Source organism: Bombyx mandarina, chromosome 24 (genome assembly GCF_030267445.1).
Source record: "Bombyx mandarina strain Sakado chromosome 24, ASM3026744v2".
In the NCBI taxonomy this organism is placed as follows: domain Eukaryota; kingdom Metazoa; phylum Arthropoda; class Insecta; order Lepidoptera; family Bombycidae; genus Bombyx; species Bombyx mandarina.
The window spans coordinates 10,696,587-10,713,291 of NC_143230.1; the positions used below are offsets into that span (position 1 = coordinate 10,696,587).

Sequence of the window (16,705 nt, forward strand, 5' to 3'; positions counted from 1 at the left end):
TAATAGTTTAACAAGTACGTGAATATATCCTGATATCTTAATATACGGGTAAACCAATTAAACATAGTACGGTATTCGTGAAATAAGTTAAGAATCATAGATAATACACATAAATTAGCTATTATTAATATAAATACTATATTGTATCTATACTTTGACTTCATACTAAATATTTTACAAGTAATATTATATCTTCTAATATTAAAAAGAGGAAAGATTTGTTTGTTTGTTTGTATTGAATAGGCTCCGAAACTACTGAACCGATTTGAAAAATTCTTTCACTGTTTGGAAGCTACACTATGCCCGAGTGACATAGGCTATAATATTTTTTGAAAAACAATTAGGGATCCTTAGTAAAAATCCAATAATGTAACCCAAGGTGTAAAAGAATTACCTAAAATATTCTTTACATCGCGTGCACTGCGAAAACTCTTGATGATAGAATAAAGTAATGTACTACGACTTTGTAGAACACATTATTATTTATAAAAAGTGTCGCGACAGCAGATGTCTAACTATGGTAGTTATGCCTGAATAAGTGTTCTATTATTTAAAAATTAAAACAACATCAAATATCGTTGAAATTTTTGTTAAAGACCCGAGCGGAGCCGGAGCGGACCGCTAGTACATTAATATGAATATTATTAATAAATCAGAATTTGGTCAACATAGTACCTACATTAATAATATTAACAACAAATTAGTAATATTATTCATTTCTTATTGGTGCATAAAAACATCAACTTTTTTTACTTTTTCTGTCGAAAGATGGGTACGTCGGTCAGAAATGAGTATCAGTTTTTGAAAAAATCCTCTCACACGATACTGAGGTGGCTAGTAGGTACACAACAGTTATAATATTATAATTCATGAACCGTTTGTTTAGAAAGTCATTTCGATTCAAAAATCAAACTTTTATTTATACTAGAGGTCCCGCAGTAGTTGAAATTCGACTATAATTAATTGGAATTGTAAGTTTGTACACTATTATGATTGTATTTTATACTTCTATAATCACAAATTTCGCCAAGACTACACTATAAAAAATATTAACAAAGACAAACAATATTTAATCTCAATTTGACAACAGACGTCAAGAACAAAAGTTTGACAATAAATAGTATGCATGCGTGTGTGCGTCAAATACATGGTATGTAGTGTGTGTAATGTTTTATTTATTGATTTAATGTATATTTTATGTATTATTTAAAAAAAAATATTAGCATTGTGCACTTCTTCTCTATATTCTCTATAAGTGTGCAAAATTTCATACTCCTCCGTCCGCGCAATTTTCGTAAAAAGGGATTCAATGGTTTTGCTTCACGTATTAATATATAGATTTTGAGAAGTTCTTAGAAGATAAAAAATACTACCGCAAAAATATATTGTCGTCATAATTTATTACGTAAAAACACTTTTTTGAGAAGTTCTTAGAAGATAAAAAATACTACCGCAAAAATATATTGTCGTCATAATTTATTACGTAAAAACACTTAGTTTAGTTCTGGCAGTATTACGTTTTGTGTAAAAATATTTTAATTTATTAAATTGGTAAACAATGTCAACTACCTACTTCCGTTTTTCATATCATCTTTTTAAAACCAACTAATTCGAAGGAAACAGAAAATAAGATTAAAATAATGAAAATAAAGCTCACCGATTTTATTCAAATAAAAGTAAAAATGCACTCTTTTGTCTTGAGTAGAATATTTAGTTGAATCAAGAAATGAAGGTTCAAACATTAAAAAGTAATGCATTTGAAAATTCCCACTAGCATCTTGGACATATAAAAAGTGCAATGCAAAATAGTCCTTAAACCTGTAGTAATATGCACTAATTTACATTGCTCAGTAAATAAACATGTGGGCTGTCTCGCTTACTTTTAGCGCATGCAGTATTGATGAATGACAGATATCCGCGAGACACGTACGACGTATGCCAGTATATTTTTGAGTGATAGATGCAACCCGACCGATTACTATTATTATGAATAAAGTGAATACGGAATATTACCATATCAGAATTCGACGGATTACTGATACACGAATAGAAGCTGTATTACGAATATCTTCGTGAATACTAATATATCGGTATCACCCTTACTCATAAGTTTGACAACAAAAGAGTATGCATGTGTGTGTGTCAAATACATGGTAGTGTGTGTAATGTTTTCTTTATTGATTTAATGTATCTTTTATGCATTATTTTTAAAAAATGCTAGCATTGTGCACTCCTTCTCTATATTTTCTATAAGTGTGGAAAATTTCATACTCCTACGTCCGCGCAATTTTCGTAAAAATGAGTACAAAGTTTTTGCTTCACGTATTAATTTATAGACATCAGGCTGATTGGCCTGTAGTTTTTGATGTCATTTTTGTTTCCTTTCTTGTGTAGTAATATTATTGTCGATGTACTCCACTGATGCGGAATTGCTCGCTCTTTAGAATTTCATTGAATATATATATATTTTTTCATTGCTTAGATGTGTAGACGAGCTCACAGCCCACCTGGTGTTAAGTGGTTACTGGAGCCCATAGACATCTACAACGTAAATGCGCCACCCACCTTGAGATATAAGTTCTAAGGTCTCAGTATAGTTACAACGGCTGCCCCACCCTTCAAACCGAAACGTATTACTGCTTCACCAGTATTCACAAGAGGTCCTACTATCAGTGTGTGTATATGTACTAATGTCGGTGCAATGGTGTCTTTGTTTTCCATAAGGAATTCTTTGATGATGCCATCAGAACCAGAAGCTTTATCTTTCTTTTGTGTTGATATCGCTTTTTGTACCTCTGCCAGCATTATTAGTGGTACTTCTTCCTGTCCAGATAAATCTATTTTTGGTGTAGTGATTTGGCTTGAGTATAAATTTTTAAAGAAGTCGGTTGCTGTTGTAATATCTACAACATCCCTAGAATAGTCGAGAATATTCCACACATCTCTAGTAGTAGTTTCCGCTATCTGACAATAGATGGCGTTGTACTTCTCTTCGATATTCGTTCGACTATTTGGCGATAGACGGCGTTACACTTACTGGCGTAGCAATATCATAGTTCATTGACAGAGCGTTTGAAAGGTCTTACAGCCACATACCATTTGGCTCTGGAATTAGGTCTTCCCCTCCAAGTATCTCCTAAGTCCACAGTAGACAGTGACTAGACCCAGCCCCTGGCACCGCTGACTTCCATTGGTGACGGTAGCCAACCACCTGGTTTGGCAGTAAAAAAATCCAATTAAATCACTTGGTCTGTTATAGATCAATCATTCATCATGGGTGTCGCGTCGGACGGCTTCAGTAGCAGGTGGCGTGCCAAGATAGCAGCGTGCAGGGAGTCCAGAAAGCTGGTGCTGATCATAGTGGCCATAGCTCTTCTCCTGGACAATATGCTGCTGACCACAGTCGGTGAGTTACAAGTTATAGAGGCAATCGACAAATCGCTGCCTCTTAGATGTCGTGACGTGAGGTCGGAATCTTTTCTTTTTTTATTGCTTAGATGGGTGGACGAGCTCACAGCCCACCTGGTGTTAAGTGGTTACTGGAGCCCATAGACATCCACAACGTAATTGCGCCACCCACCTTGAGATACTAGTTCTAAGGTCTCAGTATAGTTACAACGGCTGCCCCGCCCTTCAAGCCGAAACGCATTACTGCTTCACGGCCGAAATAGGCAGGGTGGTGGTACCTACCCGTGCGGTCTCACAAGAGGTCCTCCTACCACCAGTAATTACGCAAATTATAATTTTGCGGGTTTTGATTTTTACTACCCGATGTTATTCCTTCACCGCGGAAGTCAATCGTGAACATTTATTAAGTACGTATTTCATTAGAAAAATTGGTACCCGCCTGCGGGATTCGATCACCGATGCATCGCTACATACGAATCCACCGGACGTCTTATCCTTTAGGCCACGACGGCTACAACTTACCTTACTGAGGACGACGACTTACCTTTATGGAAGTCGTTGTGGCTGTAATGGCAATATAACCTGTGTGCTAGTATCAAGCAACGATTTTAGGTACCACAAGCACCGGTCATCGTTCTCGTCGAACCCGTCGCTTGCGACGAAGGGCTCGACGAGTAAATTAACCCACAGACACAGCCCACTGAGTTTCTCGCCGGATCTTCTCAGTGGGTCGCGTTTCCGATTCGGTGGTAGATTCTGCGAAACACGGCTCTTGCTAGGGTTCGTGTTAGCAACGTCTTCAGGCTTGATCCCCGTGAGCTCACCTACTCGTGCGATGACGCTGATATGTTCTCTCAAAACCATCAGCTTAGGTAGGAAAAAAAAGCACTTATCTAAAATAGAAGCACTTTTATTGAAGGTTCGATAATTATTGGCTTAAGGAAATTGAGTTACGAGCTCAAAGCCCACTTGATGATAAGTGTTTACCGGAGCCCATAGACATCTATAACTTAAATGCCCCACCCATCTTGAGATATAAGTTCTAAGGTCTCAAGTATAGTTACAACGGCTGCCCCACCCTTCAAGCCGAAACACATTACTGCTTCACGTCAGAAATAGGCGGGTTGGTGGTACCTACCCGTGCGGACTCACAAGAGGTCCTTTTTTTTTTTTTTTAACGCTGGAGAATCCATTTACGGATACCCGGTCGAGAGGGGTAATAGACCGGGTTATGTCGGACTCCGGCGCCTTCAGAGAAGAAGAGGGAGAAGAGGAAGACCAAAGTCCTCCTCTTCTTCCAATTCCTACCGGGAGACTACGCCTTGAGAGAGGCGCGCGAGGCGCTGCGCCGCGTCTACCACGCAGGACCCGCCACGCAAAACCGACTACCGACTAAACCCCATCGAGCTCCACCACTCCGACTCCACGAAACCTACGGTACCGCACAATGCGCGCCGCAGGCTCGCCGTCGCCGGTACCCGTCCTGACAATAGGACGGGATCCAATCCCCGGGAAGATCCCGTAGGACGTCGTCTCGGGAGACACCGTGAGTGGCGCATAGGAGCCACCTTGCGCCGCCTCACCACGGAACCGACAGCAGAGCACCGGGCGCCCCCGCACCCAGTATCCAACAGTCCCTACGGGAGATTAACGGGAGCATCGTGCCCGCGTCGCCCACCCCGCCTTCTTCGCTGAGGAGCCGAAGAGGGATTCCACTCCCTTTCGCGCTCCTCAGCCTCGCGGAACGCCATGACCAGGTCGCAAAATCTGGCCATGGCCTCCCACGAACTCTCGTCCTCTAGCATGCGGGCAATGACAGCCCGCAAGGAGAGGTCCCTCCCCAGCACCGCGATGAGATCTCGCCGCGGGTGCTCCCAACGCGGGCACGCTTCGAGTGCGTGCTGAGCGTCATCATCCGGATGGCCGCACTGGTGACAACCCGGATGTGGCTCTCTCCTGCAAACCCTCCACAGGTACCTCCCGAAGCCTCACAAGAGGTCCTACCACCAGTAATTACGCAAATTATAATTTTGCGCGTACATTTATTCTAAAGTTTTCGTTACTTCCCACATTTACGCCGATAATAGTATTTTGTTCTAATTTACTTAGCTTTTAAGTAGTTTCGTTTCTAAATGTCGCGGATACAGCAGGAAACCGTTATAAAAAATAATAATTTATACGTGAATTTATACGTCGGTCGGCCATTTTGTTATGGCCGCTTGCAAGAAACAAGATGGCGCCCGCAATCACTTGGAGTGCTTCATTTACAATTCATTAGACGTCCTTCGATTTTTCCACTTGTAACGACCCGACGGGGTGGGAATAGGAATCGTGAAGTCATCGAATAAAAATATTGTTAAACAGAAAAATCTAAGAAAGATAATAATATCGAGGGGTGAGTCTAAATGTCGTGCGAAAATGTCGCTTAAATCAAATGATTTAAGCGACATTTTTCTTAGCACGCGACATTTATCTTTGTAATTAAAGGTCCGTTTTATTTGATGCTTGCGTCCCGCCCCGGTTTCTCTCGGGTATTTAACAAAAATTTCAAAATAATAAATTCTAATACACACACATTAACCCTTCTAATTGCGACAGGTTACTAAAAAAAAGAAAATTTGAATATTATTATTTTTATTTTAATATATTTATTTTATTATTCATTTTATTTGTTTTATTTTTTATTTTTTGTAATAAGTATTTCATTATTATTATTGAAATTTCGTAAAAAGGTCATACGTACAAAACACAAACCATTGAATTTATTAAGTCAGAGCTTCCATGTTAACGATATTTGGCGTTGTTTTAATTTTTTAAATAAAATAGCACTTGTTCTATTTGCCACATTAGACATGTTTTTAATTTTTTTTATAATTTTTTTATTTCTTAGATAGGTGGACGAACTCACGGCCCACCTGATTTTGCCGCCACCCACCTCGAGACATGAGTTCTAAGCTCTCACGCATAGTTACCACGGCTGATCTGCCCTTCAAATTGAAACGCATTACTGCTTCACTACAGAAATAGGCGGGGTAGTGGTACCTACCCGTGCGGACTCACAAGACGTCCTACCACCAGAAAGATTTTCAAATATCAAAACGGTATTTCGTCTGTAATTTCGTAATCTTTCTTTCTGGTCGTTCCCTCAATGCTGAGGATCGTGACTGTATGTCAATCTTGTCCACTCGGTCCGGTTCTGCGTCATATGTACCGCTCCCTGTATCTGGATATACATAATATATATAATAACACAGCTAATACTTTAGATACAATTTTAAAACGGTTAAAATTATACAATTCTCACTCACTGTACAGCGCTTTAGACGTAATATATATGCGTACTTGGATCGGAGTGCCGGGGCAATTTCCCCCGTCGGCGAGATCAAAGTGAAATTCACTTAGTCGCCTCATCAAAGGCGCCGCCCTGCGTTGCTAGTGTTGGGCGTACGGTGTATCGATATTTTAGCTTTTTATCGAAATAGTATCGCTTCACTGGTGGTGGGAGCATCAACCACTAGATTGCCTATTGTTGCCGTGAAGTTCGCGACAGACTAAAAAGGTAACTCATTAACATAATGTAAATAATTTTAGAACGCGTATTTAGTATAACTAGTGGTCCCGCAGTAGTCGAAATTCGACTATAATTAATGGAAATTATAAGTTTTTACACTATTAAGATTTGATTTTCAAAGACTATTATACTTCTATAATCACAAATTTCGCCAAAACTACACTATAGAAAAATATTAATATAGACAAACAATATTAATCTATTATCGATTTGACCACAGACTTTAAACAATAAGAAAAGTTTGATAATACGTGAACCAAAAACTTTGTACCCCTTTTTACGAAAATTGCGCGGACGGAGGAGTATGAAATTTTCCACACTTAAAGAGAATATAGAGAAGAAGTGCACAATGCTAATATTTTTTTAAAATAATGCTTAAAAGATACATTAAATCAATAAAGAAAACATTACACACACTACATACCATGTATTTGACGCACACACGCATGCATACTATTTATTGTCAAACTTTTGTTCTTGACGTTTGTTGTCAAATTGAGAATAGATTAAATATTGTTTGTCTTTTTTATAGTGTAGCCTTGACGAAATTTGTGAGTATAAAATACAATCATAATGATGTACAAACTAACAATTCCAATTATAGTCGAATTTCGACTACTGCCTGACATCTAGTAAGAAAAGTTTGACAATAAACAAATATGGATGCGTGTGTGTGTGTCAAATACATGGTAGTACGTGTAATGCTTTTTTTATTGATTTAATGTATTTTTATGCATAATTTATGAAGATATTAACATTCTGCACTCCTTCTTTATATTCTCTATAAGTGTGGGAAATTTCATACTCCTCCGTCCGCGCAATTTTTGCAAAAAGGGATACAAAGTTTTTCCTTCACGTATTAATATATAGATATATGTTGGCGCAACGTTACTATTTACTACCTAAGATTAGTTAAAGTTCACTGTTTCTTTAATATTGATCTTGTTGGTTAATTATTACAATTTTAACGCGTGTCAGCAATTGTTTAAGTCGATATTCAAGAGAATTCACGCCTAAGCTACTCCCGCTTTCATACTATAAATATGAGTGACTATTGTCGCACGAAACATTCCGGCTCGAGCAGCCGACCGGAGCGGAGCTCTCTTTCATTATTGTTGTACGCTTGGAATTCAATAAGTAGAATTCATTGGAAAAGCTAGTCTTAATTACTGTCACTATGAAAGTCAATGACAACAATGAATAGTCATCACTTTCAAAACATCATGGAATCAGCTCACTCCGTTATATATGAGCCTGAGATGATATTACTAGCCTTAAATTGCTATACTATTATAGGTTGATGCGAGTATATAGGGCGTCTTACTCATCAGACCACAGACCACAGTCACGTATAAGATACTGCACAATTAACAGTGAACTTTTAATAGTAATCCATATAAATTGCGACACAGTCTCGGAAGGCGATAAAAACAGTTTTATATCGATAGAAATTTATCGACTATTACCCCAACACTGAGCCACTCCGAATCAAAAGCTCTCGTCACAGCGGCTCGCGCGCTTCTAATCGTATTTACCGGAGCTTACGTATATACTGCAGCTTTATTATAACTAAGTTTCGAAGCTACATCGCACAGCTTCAGGCAGCTTTTAGTTCGAAATAAAGTAAAGCTTTGAATTTTAGTAATAAGTTGAAGTTTTTACTGGTGGTAGGACCTCTTGTGAGTCCGCACGGGTAGGTACTACCGCCCTGCCTATTTCTGCCGTGAAGTAGTAATGCGTTTCTGTTTGAAGGGTGGGGCAGCCGTTGTAACTATACTGAGACCTTAGAACTTATATCTCAAGGTGGGTGGCGCATTTACGTTGTATATATCTATGGGCTCCAGTAACCACTTAATACCAGGTGGGCTGTGAGCTCGTCCACCCATATAGCAATAAAAAAATAAAAAGTATGATGATGGCTTATGTTGAGAATTAAAGCGTAACATTAAAATGTCTTACAAAATATACTCAATTTTATGGTGGATAGACAATTAAAAGAAAAAAAAAAATTCACAAAAATTTCAGAAATTTATCTTTTTATTTTTTATTGCTTAGATGGTTGGACGAGCTCACAGCCCACCTATTGTTAAGTGGTTATTCGGGCACATAGACATCTACAACGTAAATGCGCCACCCACTACGAGATATGAGTTCTAAGGTCTTAGTATAGTTACAACGGCTGCCCCACCCTTCAGACCGAAACGCATTACTGCTTCACGGCAGAAATAGGCAGGGCGGTGGTACCTACCCGCGCGGACTCACAAGAGGTCCTAGCACCATTAAAGAATAGTAAACAGTAATTGAGCTTCAATTAAGTTTACGCCACTGAAATAGCACAAGAAGTTTTCTTGTTATGATATTTATTTAATTTTTTAAACTTTAAATGGTTCGCCTGTGAAGTTGCAAAAATGTTGCTCAAACTCAATAACCTTCCATCTCCCAGATATATATATATATATCACTACATAGTATAAAACAAAGTCGCTTTCTCTGTCCCTATATCTGTCCCTATGTATCCTTAAATCCTTAAAACTACGCAACGGATTTTGCTGCGCTTTTTTTTAATAGATAGAGTGATTGAAGAGGAAGTTTTATATGTATAATAACATCCATTAAATAGTGGAGAAATCAAGAATAAATTACAGTTTCCGAAGCGAAGCGAGGGCGGGTCACTAGTGTATGATATTTGTGTTAATTATGTGTTTAGTGATTTTAATGGAGTCCACGAAGGATATATTACCAGAGAACTAGCTTGGAGTTGAAGCTGTATCGGAAACTGAGCGAAATAATAATATGTTCTCAAATAAATGTCTTTAATTACATCATCAAACATATATTTGAAGAATCCCAAGCGCTTGTTGGTTTTAATGAGTAATATTCAGAATCTCCATGTCTCTGTCAGCTACCAATATTTTTTTAAAAGCGTTATGGCTCTCGATAATTGCCCGAGAGTACTTCAATTAAATCGAATGTCGGGCGCAGACCCAATCGATGGTAAGTGGCCGCTATAGCGGAGTTTTTGGCGCTTGTTATTCAGCGAGAATTTTTCTTTCGTGTAATTGATTTTTTTTATTGTTGTACTTTTCAAAATTTGCTAATGGTTGTCGTTGTTGAAGGCGGGGGAATTTTCTGATTGTGGATTCCAGCAATCGCTTAACGCTGGATGAGCCTTGTGTTCAACCGTCTTTTCTATCAGAGGATTCACTGGAGATAGCCTAGCATAGTCTAGCATATAAAAAATACTTTATTACAAAAAATACTGTACGATCCGCATCGATGTTCTGTTTGTCTATGGACACCCTTCACCACTTATCATCGTGTGACCCGTCTGCTTAACAAGGTAAAATCAATTGAAATATGATTATAATTTTAATATAAAAAACTAGAATATATTTTATTAATTAACCCAGAATTTCTAGTAAGTTCTGAAATTATTTAGTTCGACTTGATATGTCTGAAACATTTACTGTTGAAAAAGACGTCTTCCAATCTAAAATTGGAAGAACGACGATCTTAAAATACTGAACGGTATCCACTTACCATCAAAACCGACGGTTAGCTTTCATGTATATACGACATTGACGTACCAGGACGACATAAATTCGAAGAGCTTAGACGATGATAAGTTTTCATCTATCTACGATTTTGAGTACCAGGACGACATAAAATCGCAGAGCTTCGAATGGCTAGTACATCTGGCAGCGTTGTAAAACGCGAATGTGTAGTTTTACGTCGCTAATTCATTGTTCGGGTTTTACGATTCGAATTCCACGACGGCATATCGAACCAACGCATCAATCCCGGAAGAACTATGCGTCTCCACAAGACTCTTCGCCTACGTAGGATTTTCGAGTTTTTCGTTCACTTTGCGAGAAGAAAGGGTGATAATCTCGAAAGACCACTCATCACCGGAAAAGTGGAAGGAAAGATGCCTAGGTAGCGTAGTCCCATGCGCTGATCAGATTACATTAAGATGACTTTGGACTCCAGCATCAATGTCGCTATCCACTGCGCGGAGGACAGGAAGGAATGGAGGAACATAGTCCTAACAAATGTGCTCCGTCAAGGTCACCACCATAAGTAATGAGGAACACAATGCACGGAGGAGGTGCGTCAGCTCAAAAACATTGTGAAGTCGAAGCCTTAATGCTGTTTCTTCATCATGGCAGTATTGAGAGTATTGACGATCCTTCAGACATTTACCGTTGAAAAAGACGTCTTCCAATCTAAATGTGGAAGAACGACGATCTTAAAATGCTGGACGGTATCCACTTACCATCAAAACGATTGTAAGTTTTCATCTATCTACGACATTGAAGTACCAGGACGCCATAAAATCGAAGAGCTTTGAATGGCTAGTACGTCTGGAAGGGTTGTAAAACGCGAATGTATAGTTTTACGTTGCCAATCCATTGTTCGTATTTTACGATTCGAACTTGACCTGCTGCATCAGCTCAATACTTTGTGAGGTCGAAGCTTTAATGCTTTTCCTTCATCATGGCAATATCGTACCCGATCCTGTAGATCGATTGGTAAACAGTCGACGTCACCCAAAGCACGTCATTACGGATCCTCCCGATCCATTAACGGTGCTTTTAGGCATCACAAACACCGGTCACCGTCTTCGTTGGAACCGGCGGTCGTGTCGCTGGCGGCCGCCGGTCCGGCGTCTGGGGGACGGCGGGATGGATGTAATATGCTCTGTGTAAACCCTGTCCCGCCGTCTCAATAGCTCCGACTGGGTTCCCGCCCGGTCCGGGGTAGGGCGCCGGCTGTGAGCGGCAGGAGTTTTTGGTGAGGTTTGACTCCCACATACCCCACCTGCCGTACGGGTGGGAATCCGATGATTTTCTGCTATGGAAAAAAAAAAATAATGAAAAAAATACAAAATGTGTGCAATTCACACGTGGTAGAAGTGAAACCTTCCAAAATTAAAATACAATTATCCTAAACGTTTTAAGTATATGTAAAATTTTGTCATTAGTAAATAATTGTAAGGTAGCGCCCTCTGTGAATTGATATTTTAATTTCACGTATAGTCCTAAATTAAAATTCACTACAAGAGCTTTCATACATACGTTAGTATTAAAAAATCTCACAGATGGCGCTGTATTAAATAGTATGTATATTTCTGTCTCATTCTTTGCTGGCTTCATCCTACACATTTTTGTATTTGTGTCTCTTACCTGTCGTTTTTTCCGTTGCATCCGGTTTGAAATCACAACGACTCTAAAGAAGTTTTCACTTCAAAAAAAAAACCGTCCTCGTCGAACCCGTCGCTTGCGACGAAGGGCTCGACCAGCGAATTAACCCATAGACACAGCCTACTGAGTTTCTCGCCAGATCTTCTTAGTGGGTCGCGTTTCCGATCCCGTGGTAGATTCTGCAAAGCACTGCTCTTGCCAGGGCCAGTATTAGCAACACTCCGGTTTGAGCCCCGTGAGCTCACCTACATGTTAGGGTGAAGCTGAAATAGCCTCTCAAGACTATCAGCATAGGTAGGAAAAAAGAATGGCAGTATTGACGATCCTTCAGACATTTACCATTGAAAAAGACGTCTTCCAATCTAAATTTGGAAAAATAGCAATTTTATTAGATGGTACCCACTTACCATAAAACGATGGTAAGTTTTCATCTATCTAAAATTTTGAGTACCAGGACGCCATAAATTCAAAGAGCTTTGAATGAGTAGTACATCTGGAAGGGTTGTAAAACGCTAATGTGTAGTTTTACCTCCCAATCCATTGTTGAAGTTTTATGATTCGAATTTCATGACCCTGCCGCATCAGCTCAATAATTTGTGAGGTCGAAGTCTTAATGCTTTTCCTTCATCATGGCAGTATTGACGATCCTTCAGATATTTACCGTTAAAAAAGACGTCTTCCAATCTAAATTTGGAAAAACGGCAATTTTATTGGACGTTACCCACTTACCATCAAAACGACGGTTAGTTTTCATGTATATACGACATAGACGTACCAGGACGCCATAAAATCGCAGAGCTTTTAATGGCTAGTACATCTGGAAGCGTTGTAAAACGCGTATGTGTAGTTTTACGTCCAAATCCATTTTTGAAGTTTTATGATTCCAATTCCACAACTCTGCCGCATTAGCTCAATACTTTGTGAGGTCGAAGCCTTAATGCTGCTTCTTCATCATGTCAATATTGACGATTGTGCCGTCTTCGCGGCAAATTTTAAATCTGACATTTTACAACGCCAATCGATCTCCACGTTCGGATCCATCAAATGACAGCGAAGCTACATCGCATGCACACACACATCGATTACGAACGGGAGCCGAGCAACACGCAACCAAATCTAGAATAATTAAACATAACCGAATTCGACGACCGCGGGTGAAGTTAAATTATAATTCACTAGCGACCCGCCCTCGCTTCGCTTCGGAAACATTAAAACACACATGAAACCAAAAAATAAAATAAAATAAAAATTAAAAAAAGTAGCTTATGTTCATCAGGGACAATGTCGGCTTCTAATGGAAAAAGAATTTTTCAAATCGGTCCAGTAGTTTCGGAGCCTATTCGAAACAAACAAACAAACAAATCTTTCCTCTTTATAATATTAGTATAGATTAACAAAAAGGCCTAGTGATTCTAGAACAGTGCACGCGTCCAGGAGCTCCAGTGGCAGTCCCAGGTGCGTATGTGCATTTACACAATTTGTTGAATCCTAGACGTACATCGGGGACCTAGGATACCTTGCTGGACAAGTTCTGTATCCATCCCCGATCAGGGATCGATTGGTTTGTCCAGACCTAGTGTGTGTGTCACGAAGCTAACCGGCTAAAACCAAACTACCGAGCCGGGAATAACGTCTCACATAAAACGATCCTTCAGACATTTACCGTTGGAAAAGACGTCTTCCAATCTAAATTTGGAAAAACGGTAATTTTATTGGACGTTACCCACTTACCATCAAAACGATGGTAAGTTTTCACGTATGATGAGTACCAGGACGCCATAAATTCGAAGAGCTTTGAATGAGTAAGTAGTACATCTGGAAGGGTTGTAAAACGCGTATGTGTAGTTTTACGTCCCAATCCAATGTTGAAGTTTTATGATTTGAATTCCACGACCCTGCTGCATCAGCTCAATACTTTGTGAGGTCGAAGCCTTAATGCTGTTTCTTCATCATGGCAGTTTTGAGAATCCTTCAGACATTTACCGTTGAAAAAGACGTCTTCCAATCTAAGTATGGCAGAACGACGATCTTATATATTGGTACGCACTTACCATCAAAACGACGGTTAGTTTTCATGTATATACGACATTGACGTACCAGGACGACATAAAATCGCAGAGCTTTTAATGGCTGGTACATCTGGAAGCGTTGTAAAACGCGTATATGTAGTTTTATGTCGCCAATCCATTGTTGAAGTTTTATGATTCGAATTCCATGACCCTGCCGCATCAGCTCAATACTTTGTGAGGTCGAGGCCTCAATGCTCTTCCTTCGACTAATTGCGTAATTCATGATACATAATAATATGTACATACTTAAATAATTTTACGATTTAAAAACACGTTTCAGACATTTTATATCCAAAGCTGTAATGCTATTTGATTTAAGCAACATTATTGCAAATTTACAAGAGAGCCATATAATGTTCAGTATTCCTTTAAGTTCCATTAAAAACATGGAACAGTTAATACTAATACCAAATAAAACGGTCTTTTAATTACAAAGATAAATGGCGCGTGCTAAGGGAAATGCTCGCCTTTCATCCCTCGATATTGTTTCTAGAGAGCCTTTGCAATGGTCGACGGTAAAAGTGGCCCTCATTATTTCTGTGTTACGCGAAAACTGAAAAAAATGTCGCGTAGTTCATATTAGAAAATCTACCTCATTTGCGGTCTGATTATTTAGACCAGAGGCTCCTTATTTTTCTCATAGATCGCTTTCAAAGCTCCTACATTTCCATCATATTCCCAAAACTCGACAAAAATATGAGAAGATTAGAATCTAACTGTAAAAATTTGTGTTACGACTGATTTCCAACCACCAATTAATAGTTTTCGTAAATAAAATAAAATAAAAATAAGTTAGAATTGATTGGTTCAATAATTATCCATATATTAATACGTGAAGCAAAAACTTTGTACCCCTTTTTACGAAATTTGCGCGGACGGAGGAGTATGAAATTTCCCACACTTATAGAGAATATAGAGGTGTGCTGAATGTTATTTTTTTTAATTATGCATAAAAAATGCATTAAATCAATAAAAAAAACTTTACACACACATATATACTTGTAAGCTTAAAGGTAGATATTATCTTGTTGAACACCAAGTAAAACGATGTCACTTCTGATTCCTGATTTAATCAACAATATGTTATCTTAACAATTCATTTTAACACTTGTCCAACTTTAACCAGTACGTACAACAATCACAGAATCACACAACGTAACAAGGATATAGTAAGTGCACCAGGCAAGCGCAGTCCAACGAATGTTTTTCGCGAGGCACGCACCGCCTTTTTATACTAGCCGGCGCAGCTGGCTTATGAGTCACTTCTGTTGCACGAGTGGAACGACACGGCCGGCGCACCCGGCTTGTGTGAGTCACGCCTGTTGCACGTGATGTTTATTAGAAATATTGTTAACGCCGTCACGGCCATACTGACATGCGCTCGTCCTCGTGCGCCTTTTTATGGTTGTTCTGTAGACAATAATCGTATTCGTTCATCCTGATATTAACGGATGCAACTTAAAACGTGGTCTATGATATTAACAATCTAATACGGTTCGGTTCGCATAATTCTTCAGAAAATCCTATACTGGCTATAAATACTGACTGCTTACATACCTGGGCCAGTTCATTTAAATCTCTTCAGGTATGTAAGTATGTCCCTTTTAACTTAAATCGGAATTGTTATCCCTTCAGTTTTTCGAACTGGACCGGATAATGCTAGACCGGATCGCAATCCCTGTAGCTAATTGTTGTGGCTAGTCCGGATGAAAATCCCTATAGCCAAGCCATTGGACCGGACAGACCCTTCAATGACTTCACACTTTTTTTTTTCTTTTTTTCTTTTTTTTTTTATTCTTTGCTAGTCCGGATCAACATCCCTTTAGCCAAGTCGTTGGACCGGATACACCCTTCAACGACCTACATTTTTTTTTTCTCTTTTTTTTTTTTTTTGCTAGTCCGGATTAACATCCCTTTAGCCAAGTCATTGGACCGGATACACCCTTCAATGACTTAAATTTTTTTTTTTTTTTTCTCTTTTTTTTTTTTTGCTAGTCCGGATTAACATCTCTCTAGCCACATACAATTCTCTTTGTTTTTTTTTTTTTAATCTGCGTGTACGGTAGCGTTTGTTAAAACATCTCTTAAACCAGAACATTTATACGGAATTTCTTCAGAAATAGTGCGAGCCCGACCATCGTTTTCTACATTTCCAACACCTGCACCTGAGGTGCCTGAGCTTACAGACAATGTATCACTACCCGCAGACTATGTTTGCTGTATCGCTATTTGCGGACAAAAATGTCGCTTCTATTGTCAGTGATAGAGTCGTCATCATTAAGATCAGTTTCATGAACAAGATTACTTAACCCATCTGTGTACGCCGTCACGTCATCGTCACTATAATTTTCAGAAATTTCTAGTAGGCCTGACGGGCCTCGAGGTACTTCGCGTAAGTTTTCATGGGAAACTTTGTACACTAGAACCATTTACATGTCTCAACTTATACCTAT

At 39.0% G+C, this 16,705-nt stretch overlaps 1 protein-coding gene across 1 annotated transcript in view; it reads left to right on the forward strand.

Moving 5' to 3' along the window:
* LOC114243468 (Vesicular monoamine transporter) overlaps window positions 1-16,705 on the forward strand; it is a 46,180-nt gene that overhangs the window by 6,867 nt on the left and 22,608 nt on the right. The window contains exon 2 of the mRNA XM_028174974.2: window positions 3,260-3,406. Within this exon, the coding sequence (XP_028030775.1) occupies window positions 3,274-3,406 (133 nt within the window). The 5' untranslated portion in view covers window positions 3,260-3,273. The remainder of the gene's footprint in view (window positions 1-3,259; window positions 3,407-16,705) is intronic.